The sequence below is a fragment of the Heterodontus francisci genome, chromosome 9 (assembly GCF_036365525.1).
Source record: "Heterodontus francisci isolate sHetFra1 chromosome 9, sHetFra1.hap1, whole genome shotgun sequence".
In the NCBI taxonomy this organism is placed as follows: domain Eukaryota; kingdom Metazoa; phylum Chordata; class Chondrichthyes; order Heterodontiformes; family Heterodontidae; genus Heterodontus; species Heterodontus francisci.
Genome location: NC_090379.1, coordinates 23,167,227 through 23,182,878, shown reverse-complemented (window position 1 = coordinate 23,182,878; position 15,652 = coordinate 23,167,227). Strand labels below are relative to the sequence as shown.

General features: G+C 42.7%; 1 protein-coding gene across 1 annotated transcript in view; it reads right to left on the bottom strand.

Annotated features, from left to right (window-relative positions):
* The window catches only part of LOC137373316 (cation channel sperm-associated auxiliary subunit beta-like), a 96,618-nt gene that overhangs the window by 34,479 nt on the left and 46,487 nt on the right, over positions 1-15,652 (bottom strand). Inside the window, exons 3-4 of the mRNA XM_068038140.1 lie at positions 9,242-9,297; positions 5,977-6,114 (exon numbers count right to left, since the gene is read on the bottom strand). Of these exons, the coding sequence (XP_067894241.1) occupies positions 5,977-6,114; positions 9,242-9,297 (194 nt within the window). The remainder of the gene's footprint in view (positions 1-5,976; positions 6,115-9,241; positions 9,298-15,652) is intronic.

Here is a 15,652-nt window from a genome sequence, read left to right as displayed (position 1 = left end):
ATCTATTCTCTCATTTTCCAGCACCTAGCCCGTAGCCTTGTATGCTATGGCGTTACGAGTGCTCATCTCAATACTTCTTAAATGTTGTGAGAGTACCTGCCTCTACCACCCCTTCAGGCAGTGTGTTCCATATTCCAACCACTGTCTGGGTGAAATTTTTTTTCCACAAATTCCCTCTAAACCTTTTGCCCTTTTACCTTAATTCTATGCCCCCTGGTTATTGACACCTCCACTAAGGGAAAAAGTTTCTTCCTATCTACCCTATCTATGCCCCTCATAATTTTGTATATCTCAATCAGGTCCCCACTCAGCCTTCTCTGCTCTAAGGAAAACAACCCTAGTCTATCCAATCTATCTTTATAGGTTAAATGCTCTAGCCCAGGCAACTTCCTGGTGAATCTGCTCTGCACCCTCTCCAGTGCAATCACATCCTATAGTGTGGTGACCAGAACTGTACACAGTACTCCAGCTGTGGTCTAACTAGCGTTTTATAGAGCTCCATCATAACTTCCCTGCTCTTATATTCTATGCCTCGGCTAATAAAAGCAAGTATCTCATACGGCTTCCTAACCACCTTATCTACCTGTGCTGCTGCCTTCAGTGATCTATGGACAAGTACACCAAGGTCCCTCTGACCCTCTGTACTTCCACGGGTCCTACCATCCATTGTATATTCCCTTGCCTGTTAGTCCTCCCAAAATGCCTCACCTCACACTTCTCAGGATTAAATTCCATCTGCCACTGCTCTGTCCATCTTACCAGCCCATCTATATTGTCCTGTAAGCTAAGGCTCTCCGACTCACTATTTACGACACCACCAATTTTCGTGTCATCTGTAAACATACTGATCAAACCTCCTATATCCATGTCTAAATCATTAATGTACTCTACAAACAGCAAGGGTCCCTGCACCGATCCCTGTGGTACACCACTGGTCACAGGCTTCCACTCACAAAAACAACCCTTGACCATCACCCTCTGCCTCCTGCCACGAAGCCAATTTTGGATCCAATTTGCCAAATTGCCCTGGACCCCATGGGCTCTTACCTTCTTGACCAATCTCCCATGCGGGACCTTATCAAAAGCCTTACTGAAGTCCACGTAGACTACATCAACTGCTTTACCCTTAGCTACACACCTAGTCACCTTGTCGAAAAATTCAAATTTTTTAGACACGATCTACCCCTGACAAAGCCATGCTGACTATCCCTGATAATCCCTGCCTCTCCAAGTGGAGATTAATCCTGTCCCTCAGAAATTTTTCCAGTAGTTTCCCGACTACTGACGTTAGACTCACTGGCCTATAATTACCTGGTTTATCCTTACTACCTTCTTGAATAATGGTACCACATTCGCTGTCCTCCAGTCCTCTGGTACCTCTCCTGTGGTCAGAGAGGATTTGAAAATTTGTGTCAGAGCCCCTGCATTCTCCTTCCTTGCCTCACAAAGCATCCTGGGATACATCTCATCTTGGCCTAGGGATTTATCCACTTTTAAGCCTGCTAAAACCACTAATACCTCCTCCCTTTCATGCTAATTTGCTCAAGTATATCACAATCCCCCTCCCTGATCTCTACACCTACAACGCCCTTCTCCATAGTGAACACAGATGAAAAGTAATCATTCAAAGCCTCACCTACGTCCTCCGGCTCCACACACAGATTGCCACTTTGGTCCCTAATGGGCCCTACTCTTTCCCTGGTTATCCTCTTGCCCTTAATATACTTATAAAACGCCTTGGGATTTTCCTTTATCTTGCCCGCCACTGTTTTTTCATACCCCCTCTTCGCTCTCTTAATTACTTTAAGTACCCCCCTACACTTTCTATACTCCTCTAGGGCCTCTGCTGTTTTCGGCCTTCTGAATCTGCCATAAGCCTCCTTTTTTTGCCTTATCCGATCCTCCATATCCCTTGACATCCAGGGTTCCCTGGACTTGTTGGTCCTACACTTCACCTTCACTGGAACATGTTGTCCCTGAACTCACTATTTCCTTTTTGAATGACTCCCACTGATCTGATGTAGACTTTCCTACAAGTAGCTGCTCCCAGTCCACTTTGGCCAGATCCTGTTTTATCATATTGAAATCAGCTTTCCCCCAATTCAGTACCTTTATTTCCGGTCCATCTTTGTCCTTTTCCATAACTACCTTAAATCTTACAGAGTTATGGTCACTATCCCCGAAATGCTCCCCCACTGACACTTCTACCACTTGTCTGGCTTCATTCCTAAAGATGAGGTCCAGTACCGTCCCTTCTCTTGTAGGACTTTCTACTTGCTGGCTCAAAAAGCTCTCCTGGATGCACTTTAAGAATTCCCCCCCCATTAAGCCTTTTGCACTAAGACTATCCCAGTTGATATTGGGGAAGTTGAAATCCCCTACTATTATTACCCTATTATTTTTACACCTCTCTGAGATTTGCCTACATATCTGCTCCTCTATCTCTCCCTGTCTGTTTGGAGGCCTGTAGTGATTGCCCCCTTTTTGTTTTTAAGTTCTACCCATATGGCCTCATTTGAGGAACCATCTAAGATATCATCCCTCCTTACTGCTGTAATTGACTCCTTGATCAACAGTGCAATGCCACCTCCTCTTTTAGAACCCCCCACCACCATCACGCCTGAAGATTCTATACCCTGGAATATTGACCTGCCAGTCCTGCCCTTCCCTCAACCATGTCTCTGTGATAGCAATAATATCATATTCCCACGTGTTAATCAACACCCTCAATTCATCTGCCTTACTTGTAAGATTCCTTGCGTTAAAATAGATGCAATCCAGCCTTGCGTTATTCGCTTGTGCCTTAACAGGTCAATATTTGTTCTGCCTTCCAGACTGACTTAGTTTCTCTTCCATATTTGGCTGTGCATCACCCCCTATTGTACCTCCACCTATCCTATCCCCCTGCCAAATTAGTTTAAACCCCCCCAACAGCACCATTAAACCTCCCTGCAAGGATGTTGCTCCCGTTCCAGTTCAGGTGCAACCTGTCCAAACTTGTACAGGTCCCACCTTAGCCAGAAACAGACCCAGTGATCCAGGGAACTAAACCCTCCCTCCTGCACCATCTCTTCAGCCACACATTCATCTATTCTATCCTCCTATTCCTACACTCACTAGCATGTGGCATTGGGAGTAATCCAGAGATTACAACCTTTGAGGTCCTGCTTTTTAATCTGCTACCTGGCTCCCTAAATTCTTGTTGTAGGACCTCATCCCTCTTTCTACCTATTTTGTTGGTACCAATGTGAACCATGACCTCTGGTTGTTCACCCTCCCCCTTCAGAATGTCCGGCAGCCGCTCCGTGACATCCTTGACCCTAGCGCCAGGGAGGCAACATACCATCCTGGAGTCATGTTTGCGGCCACAGAAACGCCTATCAGTACTCCTTACAATAGTACCCCTATCACGATTGCTCTCCAACTCTTTTTCCTTCCCTTCTGTGCAGCTGAGCCACACGTGGTGCCTCAGATGTGGCTCTTGCTGCATTCCCCTGAGAAGACATCTCCCCCAACAGTGTCCAAAGCGGAAAATCTGTTAGAATAGGAGATGGACGCAGGAGAGTCTTGCACTATCTGCCTCGTTCTTCTACTCCGCCTGGTGGTTACCCATTCCCTTTCTGCCTGTGCAGTCTTTGCCTGCAGTGTGACCACCTCCCTGTACGTGCTATCCACGATGATCTCAGCCTCGCGGATGCTCCACAGTGTCCCCAGCCGCCACTCCAAATCCGAAATGCAGATTTAGAGTAGCTGCAGCTGGAGACACTTCCTGCACACATGTTCGCCTGGAAAATGGAAGTGGCCCTGACCTCCCACATTGCACAGGAGGAGCACTCCATGTTGCAGAGCTGCCCTGCCATGACTTACCCTTAATTTACTCCCTTAAATTACTCAAAAATTAGAGATTATTTACACTAGGGACCTTGATTCCTTAAAAAACGCTACTTATCATATAAAAAAAACTGTAGACCTTACCTTTCTCTTTACTTTAGTCACTAACCCAGCTATTTAGAATTATTCCATAACAGCAGTTACTCACCAAATAATCACCTAGTAGCTTTCCTGTGACATCACTGTGCATTTTGTTTTCAAATTCTCACTCTCTCTCCCAGTCTCTTTATGCTCCGGCTCCGCTCTCGCTGTTTCCCGCTCTTTGAGTGAACTCTCGCTCTCTCTCTCTTCAGGTCTCTTTATGCTCCGGCTCCACTCTCACTGTTTCCTGCTTTCTGAGTGAACTCTTGCTCTCTCTCCGGGTCTCTTTATGCTCCGGCTCCACTCTCACTGTTTCCTGCTTGATGAGTGAACTCTCGCTCTCTCTCCTGGTCTCTTTATGTTCCAGCTTCACTCTCGCTGTTTCCTGCTCTCTAAGTGAACTCTCGCTCTCTCTCCCGGTCTCTTTATGACTGGCTCCGCTCTCATTGTTACCCGTTCGCTTTAGAAAGGCACAGATTAATCAAGGAAATTCAGCATGGATTTGTTAAGGAAGGTCATGTCTGAATAACTTGATTTTATTTTTTGAGGAGCTGACAAGTAGGGTTGGTGAGTGAAGCGCAGTGGATGTGGTCTACATGGATTTTAGCAAGGCTTTTGACAAAGTCCCACATGACAGGCTGGTCAAAGAAGTAAAAGCCTTTGGGATCCAAGAGAAAGTGGCAAATTGAATTCAAAATTAACTTTATGGCAAGAAACAAAGGGTAATAGTTGATGGGTGTTTTTGCGACTGGAAGGCTGTTACAAGTGCAGTTCCACAGGGCTCAGTAGGTCCCTTGCTTTTAGTAATATATCAATGATTTGGACTTGAATGTAGAGGACATGATTAAAAGGTTTGCAGATAATACGAAAATTGGCCGTGTGGTTGATAGTGAGGAAGAAAGTTGTAGATAGCAGGAACATATCAAAGGCCTGGTAAGGTGGGCAAAAAAGTGGTCTACAGATTGAATCTGGACAAGTGTGAGGCAATGCATCAGGGAGGGCAAACAAGGCAAGGGAATACACAATAAATGAAGGCTCCAATGAAGAAACCAAAGACTTCAGCAGGTAAATCTCTGGAGCCAACTACAGGGAGAATATGCTTTCACATGTTTATCCACATCCACTGAGGAATTTTGGGCTTCACTGCTGCTTCCCATGGCCTACCACCACCTTCTATATGGCAGCCCCAACAAGCAGCAGTAAGTGGTAAGTCCCAAAGGAGCCCCCACCAAAAGTCCCAGTTGAAGGGGAAGAAAGGATATGCTGGTCAAAGTGGTGTGGAAATGGTAGGCCTCATTGTTTGCATTTTCCAACATTTTTTGACATGATTCCATGTGATTTTGGGCAAGATTGTGGAGAACAATCAACCCTGACCCCACCCCACTGAGGTATCAAACTGAAGTTCCATTTATCTGTTCAGTTTATCTGTTTAGGTGGATGCTAATGAAAACCCGGTACCCTGGCCAATATTCAGCCCTCAAATAACACTATCAAAAACAGATTAATTGATCATTCTTTTCATTGCTGTTTATGGGATCATGCTGTGTGAAATCTGTCTGCCACCTTTGCCTTATCTGTAGCAATTGCACTTCAAAAAAGTAAATAGTGTGAAGCACTTTAGGATATTTTGCAGCGATATCTAAAATACAGATGTTTTTCTTTTCTTTCTCTAGGTGTAGCAAACTGTAAGCACATTTGTAAAGGATGCCTTTATGATTTCACTACATCCAGCACACAAAAGGAATTCCTCCTTGCCCATAAAGTTTAACCTGAAAATCTGGGGACAGCCCCAAAATTCACTCTCCTGTTGTAAGAGCATAAGAAAAAAAATTAAGGATGAGAAAAGGGTGTTTAGCTGACTAAGCTCTTCCTCTATTTCAACTTAAACTCATCAAAACCAATTTCCTTGTAATGTACTACAACTCACATGGCCTGTCAAGGCACTCAAAACTGTGACTAAAACAATACTATGGCATAGACCTTAATACCACTGTGAGATAATACCAGGTATGACAGAATAATAAGTGTGTTTCTTTGTTGGTCCCACACAGTAGCGACAATGCCCGAAATACTTTCAAGATCTGGAGGCGAGCACAGTTGCCACTTTTTGAAAGGAGCTACACCATAATAACAAGTGTTGATCTGAAAAACAAAAATTCGAAAGTAAAATCTCAAGGATTTATATGCAATAAATTTAAAAAATATTTCTGAAGTTTATTTCTTGTAACTCAATTACGTAAGTTTTCCATTTTACATATCACATCGAAAAACTCAAGGTAATCGGGAGTAGTCAGCATGGTTTTGTGAAAGGGAAATCATGTTTAACCAATTTATTGGAGTTCTTTGAAGGAGTAACATGCGCCATGCATAAAGGGGAGCCCCTTAACATACTGTACTTGGATTTCCAGAAGGCATTTGACAAGGTGCCCCATAAAAGGTTATTGCATAGAATAGGAGCTCATGGTGTAGGGGGTAACATGTTAGCATGGATAGAAGATTGGCTGGCTGGCAGAAAACAGAGAGAATGCATGAATGGGTCCTTTTCTGATAGGCTGGATGTGACAAGTGGAGTTCCGCAGGGGTCTGTGCTGGGGCCTCAATTTTTTGCAATTTATATCAATGACTTAGATGACGGGAGCCAAGGCATGGTAGCTAAATTTGCAGATGACACATAGATAAGTAGGAAAGTATGTTGTGAAGAGTACATAAGGAAGTTGCAGACCGATATAGATAGGTTGAGTGAGTGGGCAAAAATCTGGCAGATGGAGTATAATGTAGGAAAATGTGAAGTTGTTCACTTTGGCAGGAAGAATAAAAAAGTAGAGTATTTCTTAAACAGAGAACAACTGCAGAATTCCGAGGTGCAGAGGGATCTAGGTGTTCTAGTGCATGAGTCACAAAAGGTTAGTATATAGGTACAGCAAGTAGTAAAGAAGGCTAATGGAATGCTATCCTTTATTACGAGAAGAATTGAAAATAAAAGTAAGGATGTTACGCTTCAGTTATACAGGACATTAGTGAAATCACATCTCGAATACTGTGTGCAGTTTTGGTCTTATTTAAGGAAGGATGCAAAGGTATTGGAGGTGGTTCAGAGGAGGGTTACTAGATTGATACCTGGAATGAGCGGGTTGTCTTATGAGGAAAGGTTGGTTAGACTGGGCTTGCTTTCAGTGGAGTTTAGAAGAGTGAGGGGAGACTTGATTGAAGTATATAAGATCCTGAACGGCCTTGACAGGGTGAATGTGGAGGGGACGTTTCCTCTTGTGGGTGAGTCCAGAACTAGGGGGCACTGTTTGAAAATTAGGGGTCGCCCTTTCAGGACAGAGACAAGGACAAATTTTTTCTCTCAGAGGGTTGTGCGACTTTGGAATTCTCTGCCTGAGAAGGTGGTGGAGGCGGGGTCATTGAATATTTTTAATGCGGAGGTAGATATAATCTTGTTCGGTAAGGGAATCAAAGATTATCGGGAGTAGATGGGAGTGTGGAATTCGAGACAGAAACAGATTAGCCATGATCTTATTAAATGGCGGAGCAGGCTCGATAAGCTGAATGGCCTACTTCTGCTCCAAATTCATATGGTTGTACGGTAAGTGGTCTGGATATGGTGGGGGGTGCTGACACACAATAAGAGCAGGGGGTTGGACTGGGTGTCAAGATTGGGGATCATGAGAGGATAGGTGAATGATCAGTGGCCATGAATGGTGCCGATCGAAAACTGGGTTAAATGTGGGATTAGAAGGAGCGCTCCTGCTTATTTATCTTCATTGTTGCAGGCAATCCCTAGGGTTGCTTTCCCTCATGATGACTGCTGAAGGGTAAATCAATCTTTGAGAGGAAACCTCAATCAGGGATTATGCCCTTTATTTGCATTTGCAAAGGACCTCAATATCTGCTTCATGTGTGGGTAAAGCACAGCTCTTGTTGGTTTATGAATTGCTTAATTGTCTGCAAGTGATGAGCATTAACTGGGGATTCACTTGTGCCCCTAAATAGACATAGACTGAAACTGTTGTGGGGTTAAGATGCTTGTAATGCGTAACTCTGTAAATAAATACTTATCAAAGTGCATAAAGAATGGGTCCAGTTCAATCCTCCACTATTTGGCTTTATGGAGAACAACTTCCATTGTGGCGGCACAGTGGTGCAGTGGTTAGCACCACAGCCTCACAGCTCCAGCAACACAGGTTCGGTTCTGGGTATTGCCTGTGCGGAGTTTGCAAGTTCTCCCCGTGACTGCGTGGGTTTCTGCTGGGTGCTCCACAGCCAAAGACTTGCAGGTTGATAGGTAAACTGGCCATTGTAAATTGCCCTTAGTGTTGGTAGGTGGTAGGAGAATGGTGGGGATGTGGCAGGGAATATAGGATTAATGTAGGATTAGTATAAATGGGTGGTTATTGGTCGGCACAGACTTGGTGGACCGAAGGGCCTGTTTCAGTGCTGTATCTCTAAATAAAAAATAAACTTCCTGCCCACCATTTTGGGGCCTGAAGCTCCCAAAAAAAGAGGCAGCACAATGCAATTTCTAGGCCTAGGAGCCTTGATCCCTTTCCAGCATGAGATGCGATAGCTAATGTAGCAGGGCTACAGCTAATCAGCATTCAAACAGATAGGCCAGCTACTTAGGAAAACAATAAGGGCAGCAGAGGGGAAAGTAGGCTCTAAGCTATTCACAATGGAAGTGATAAAAATAGATAAATAAATTTATCAATCCTAAATATTATTAAAAAAGGAAAACATTCATTATTCGTCTCCTATATCTGCAAGACATAAATGATTGAAGAGAAACTGCTCCTGTGACAATGCTAACAACTGGCCAAGAAGATGTAATAGCTCTAACAGGACAAATTTTTTCACAAAAATACAAGGAACTGTGGAGTGCTACAACTATGACTTGAGTTACTTGCAGCTATATTTTTCTTTCTACACATTTTGCAAGAAAGCACTTGGGCCCTGATATTTGCGGGGAGACTTTTAGTGGCCGGGAAACCCAGAAAAATGGGAAATGCAGAGGGCCTATTTAATTTAATGTCAGACCTCATTCGAATTTTCTTTCTCCACCGCTCCTGGGAATTTAAAACCCCAACCTCACCACTCCCACCCCCACCCCACTGCCCATCCAAGGGGGTTAAAATCGCCCGAGTGGTCTCCAATCTACACCTCCTCTGCTGTGTGTCAAACTCCAGGTCTAAGCTGGCACTGTTAATATTCCACTGGAGAAACAATATTATTGTTAAACTGGTGCATTATAATTATGAATAAAACTTACTTGTCTTCTTTTACTGGATTGTGTATGCATCAACAATGTTATGCTCATAAAATCATCTGAAGGAAGAAAATAAAAACATTTTAAAATTAACTAATTGCACAGAAAGAATAACAGTTAATAATTCTTTTACTGAAAAATTAACATTGGATAATGTTTAGGTACATAAGAACCTAAGAACAAAGAGCAGGAGTAAGCCATACGGCCCCTTGAGTCTGCTACGCCATTCAATATCACAGCTCAACTTCTACATCAACTCCACCTTCCTGTCCTGTCCCCATATCACTTGATTCCCTTAAAGCCCAAAAATCCGGTGACCTCAGTCTTTAATATACTTGTCGACTGAGCGCCCACAACCTCTTTTGGTCGAAACTTCCAAAGACTCACAATCCTCTGAGTGAAGTTTCTCCTCCTTTCAGTCCTAAGTGGCCACTCCCTTATCCTAGTTCTCGACTTTCCAGACAGGGGAAACATCCTTTCAGCACCTACCATGTAAAGCTTTCTAAGGATTTTATATATTTCGCCTCTCATTATTCTACATTTCAGAGAATATAAACCCTTCTACTCAATCTATCCTTATAGGACAATCCTCTGATCCCAGCAATCAATCTAGTGAACCTTTGTTGTGTTCCTCTAACACAACTATATCCTTCCTTAGGTACTGAGACCAAAACTGTACACAGTACTCCAGGTTTGATCTCATCAAAGACCTATATGCAGCAAGACATCTGTGGTGTGAAATTGTGTTCGGTACCCCTACAGGCGATGCTCCAAGACCAAAACTGGATCTAATGTGTGCCTGCACACATTGCCAATAATCATGCCAGTCGTTATCTTGTTGAGGGCAATAGTGCACACACTGCTAATGTCCACTGAAGTATGAAGAGCAGTCAGACCATGACATTGATCAGCATCTAATGCTGATTTGTTTGACAGAGGTGGCATTTTGGAGCTCAATGCTCCAGTCAGTGCCCTTCCTTAACCTACATACGAACATACGAATTCAGAGCAGGAGTAGGCCGCTCAGCCCCTCAACCCTGCTCCACCATTCAACAAGATCATGGCTGATCTGATTGTAACCTCAACTCCACACTCCTGTCTACCCCCAATAATCTTTCACCCCCTTGCTTATCAAGAATCTATTTACCTCTGCCTTAAAATTATTCAAAGACTCTGCTTCCACTGCCTTCTGAGGAACAGAATTTCAAAGACTTACGAACCTTTGTGTGAAGAAATTTCTCTTTATCTCTGTCTTAAATGGCCGACCCCTTGTTTTTCAATAGTGACCCCTAGTTCTATCTTCTCTCACAGCTAAGCACGTCAAGCAGCATGAAGGACCTGCTACTTATGCTGTTTAAAGGGATCATCAAAGGGTAGTTCCTGATTGATGTCTTCTGACTGTTGCTATGATTGTATAAATGTTTAGTGCTTTCCATAGTTATTTCAATTTTCAAAAGCCTACAGGGAGTGGTGTGGAATGTATGGAAGGACTTTTTCCTGACTGGATTCTGCACAAGCTAGTTGTCCCCAGACATGGATGCAAAAGAAAGCATTCCTCTTGGAATGCAGTGTGAATGGGAGAATGAGCAGAGGCCTCGCAGAGCAGGACAAGCTGCTAGAAGAGGAATGCTAGGTTTTGCCCACTAAAATGCATTAGTTGGACTTTATGACACCCCAACAACTTCATAGTCACTTCTACAGTTACCAGCATTTTATTGCCAAATATTTTTAAAAACTGAATACTAATAATCAAAACTGCTCAGGGGGGAATGAAATAGTAAGCATGTTGTTTGTGCAGCTCTATGTTTCATTCCAACTCAACTTGTGTTATCAAAGACTCTTGTCATGTCACCAGTATTACTGAGATTGAGCGCAAAGACTCTCATATCAGTTAACTGCAAGAAAACTTTACCTGAATTTTGTTTTTTAGTTTTGTTTTAGAGATACAGCACTGAAACAGGCCCTTCGGCCCACCGAGTCTGTGCCGACCATCAACCACCCATTTATACTAATCCTACACTAATTCGATATTCCTACCACATCCCCACCTGTCCCTATATTCCCCTCCCACCTACCTATACTAGGGGCAATTTATAATGGCCAATTTACCTATCAACCTGCAAGTCTTTGGCATGTGGGAGGAAACCGGAGCACCCGGAGGAAACCCACGCAGACACAGGGAGAACTTGCAAACTCCACACAGGCAGTACCTTTTGCATCCTTAAAAACTATGGAGCTGCTTTTACATGGGCCTTAGAGGGATACTTACCCTATCTGATTCAGGAGGCCATATCTGTCCAAGGTGCTCAGGGAGCAATTCTCCTACCTAAACCTCAGCGAGAAAGGTTTCTTTAATAAACATCAAAATTATCGGTTTATTATAAAACAAGACTTATCCAGTAAAGAAGAAAAGCATTAACACATAGATTGAAACATGAAAGTTCCCTTTTTAAATACCGAACACACACACTCATATACACTGGTTAAAGAAAAAGAAAGACATTTTCTCTGCAGAGGTCTTTTACAAAAAAAAAACAAGAGAATAATTTGGCCAAATACTTGTTAATTCTTGAAGAAAAAGGATGAGATATGTTGTGTTCCCCAAAAATGGCATACAGTCTGGTGTCTCAGCACACATAGACAAGTCACTGGGATCTTTCCTGGAGCAGTTCTTTCCCAGACGGCGTGGAGAATTAATCTGGCAGTCCTTCCAGGAGCATCTCAGGAGAAATGCGGCATCTGGGGTTTTAGCTCTCACACACTGGATTCACAGGGTTTTTTCAAGGAGGTACAGAAAGAGAAGCTGTTTTTTTTTCAAAAGCTACAAATCCAACTGCTTTCAAAACAGTCCACACCCAACTGAACCAAAATAATATCCCAAAAGCAAAACCTCCTAACCACCATAAATCTTGACATTTCACTTTGCTGTAAACATCTCCCCCAAGTCACCAAGGTTTCTGTTGTTTATTGAGCTTAAGGCATGTGACATCTGATAAAGAACAGTTTTCAAACAAGACCTCTCACTGACTCTTGCAAAAAAAAAATCCATGGAATCTTTTCAGTTTTCCTAAATGAACCAAAGACCATAATTCTAAAATATGTGTCATCAAAAAATATTTTAAAAATAGAAGCACTTTCATAACACCTCCATCCTTGGAAGAATGAAACACCATTTTTAAATGCATTTTATTACAAAGTGTGGGAAAAAAGGATGAAAAATATTAGAACACATTTACACACTCCTCATTTACTCCTTGCCTATAACTAGTATAGTTCTGCTCTGTACCATCTTTACACTCGGATAACTCAAAGCAAAGTTAAATTCTGGACAAAGCATCAGAAATTACATTGTTTTCCACCACAATATGGTAATCTTTAAGTGATAAGGTTGCAATCATAAACTCCATCGAAATAGATTGGCATTCTGGTTTTTGAATTTTTCCACAAAGGCTGGGGGGTAATGATCTGTATATACCAGTGTCTCTCTGTAGTCATGGTGGACATAGACTTCAAAATGCTTAAGAGCTAGTAATAACCCCATGATTCTTTTTCCACTGTTGAGTATCTCTTTTGGTGTCAAGTTAGCTTTTTGGAAAAGTATCCTCCTGGCCTTTCTATGCCTGATTCATTGTCTTGTAACAGGACTGCACCAACCCCCAGGTCACTAGCATCAATTGCTACTTTGAAGGGATCAGTGAAATTTAGGGCAGCCAACACTGGTGCATTAATCAAAATGGATTTCAGCCTCTCAAAAGATGCTTGGCACTCTCCTGGCTTTCTTGGCTTTCTTTTTTTGTAGCAAATCCATCAGTCGAGCAGCTATGGTACTAAAATTTGGTACAAACTTGCAGAAGAAACCACACATCCCCAAAAGCCTCATGATTTCTTACTTAGTCTTAGGGGTAGGAAACTCCACCAATGCTTGCACTTTTGCTGTTCTTGGCAACACTTGCCCTTGCCCTACTACATGCCTGAGGTAGGTTACCCACGCTTTTGCAAATTCTCTTCTGGCAAGGTTTATCACTAAATCAGCCAACTGTAATTTTCTAAACAGAGCTTCTGCTAGTTCCAAGTTGTCCTTCCAAGTGTCACTGTATACCAGTATATCATCAAGGTAAACTACACAGGTAGGAACACTGGATACCACTTGGTTCATCAGTCTCTGAAAAGTTGCTGGAGCATTTTATAGCCCGAATGGCATCACTCGACATTGGATAAGACTGTTGGGTGTGACAAAGGCCAATATTTCTTTAGCTCAGGGTGGTAAAGGAATATGTCAGGATCCCTCTAACATTTTGTAAGAAATGTGGCACTGTCCACTCTGTCAATACAGTCTTCCAAGTGAGGAATTGGGTAGGAGTCTGCCTTTGTTACTGCATTAACTTTTGTGTAGTCTATGCAGAATTTAGTCGAAACATCCGGTTTAGGCTGTAACATGACTGGGAAACTCCAGCTGCTTTGACTGGGTTCAATTAGGTGGCTTTCCAACATGTATTGGATTTCTGCTTTCACCTGGGCCTGTTTCTCTGGACTTAAGTAATAAGGATGCTGTTTTATAGGAAAGGATACCCCTACATAGGGGCTGTGGTTAGTACCACAGCTTCACATCTCCAGCGACCCAGGTTCAGTTCTGGGTACTGCTTGTGTGGAGTTTGCAAGTTCTCCCTGTGACCGCGTGGGTTTCCACCGGGGGCTCCGGTTTCCTCCTACAGCCAAAGACTTGCAGGTTGATAGGTAAATTGGCCATTGTAAATTGCACCTAGTGTAGGTAGGTGGTAGGAGAATGGTGGGGATGTGATGGGGAATATGGGATTAACGTAGGATTAGTATAAATGGGTGGCTGTTGGTCGGCACAGACTCGGTGGGCCAAAGGGCCTGTTTCAGTGCTGTATCTCTCCATGACTATATTCACATCGTGTATAGCTAAGGTTATACATCCTGGTTTGTCCCTACAGATTCCTTTAAATGCTGTGTGTGGCCTTGTTAGTTCTTCATGTTGTTTTGCATCTAAATGTGAAAGCATAGTATCTAAACTCCTTAACAATTCAGTATTAGCTAACCAGATAATAGGAAGTTCAATCTGAGAATAGCCTAGGCCTCGTCCTCACTATCCCTTTCATCCTTCACTGTCCTTACTACCCAACATACCTGTGCTTGCCTATCCTCCTCTTGGTGTCAATCGAATAATTTACTCTACCAATTCTTTTGACCACTTTAGATGGACCACTGAATCGTGCTTTAAGCAGTTCACCCTGTAAAGGCAGTAATACAAACACCTCATCCCCTGGTTGAAATGGCATGCTCATCTTCCCATTTCTTCATGGTTGTTTGGGAAGCTTTTATGTGTTTCTGAACCACTTCTCAGGCTCTCGTGAGCCGTTCCTGGAACACGGATACATAATCTAACACAGAAGATTCACCCTCTGTTCTAAAAACCTTTCTTTGACTATTTTTAGAGAACCTTTTATCTCATGTCCATAAACTAATGCAAAAGGACTAAAACCGGTAGACCCATTAGGTGAATCCCTAGTGGCAAACAAAAGAAATTCTAGCCCTTTATCCCAACCATTGGGATATTCATGACAGTATGCCCTGATCATTGCGTTGAGGGTCTGATGGTACCCTTCTAAAGCCCCTTGTGTCTGTGGGTGGTGTGCTGAGGATTTTAACTGTGTTATATCCAAATTACCCATAACTTCCTGAAAAAGTTTAGACATAAAATTGGAAACTTGATCCAACTAAATTTCAATCGATAATCCATATCTCGTGAAGAACTGGGTTAACTTTTTTACCACTACCTTATCAGAAAAAGTTCTCTGAGAACGAAGTAGCCATATTCATAATAGTGAGTATTTATTGGAGACCTGCTTTTGTTTTCGGTAAAGGTCCTACACAATCTGCCAACACTCTACTAAATGGTTCCCCAAAAACTGGTATGGGAATTATAGGTGCTGGTTTTATGACAGGTTGCAGTTTTCCCAAATTCTGGCATGTATGGCACATTTTACAAAACTGCATCACGTCCTTGGAAAGACCTGGCCAGTAAAAATGTCAACCTGTACATGATTGCATATTCCGGACTGCCACATGTCCTGCTATAGTAAGTTCAGGCACTGTCCTTAATATTTCCTGACAATATTTGTGCGGTACAACTATCTGGTGAACAACCATCCATTCTTCGTCTGCAGATCTGAGTCAGTCAGCAATTCCTCATCAGAATTCCATTTTTAATATAGTAGCCTTCCAGAACTCCCTTTGCTTCAGCTGCAGTTAGAGCCAATTGTGCCACTTTACTTAACTCTGCATCAGCTTGCTGAGGCTTGATCAGAGAAGACCTACTGAACATTTTCTTTGGATTATCCAAATCCCCAAAGAAAGTTGCAGATATTTGGCTATCTGTGAAGCCAATTTTAC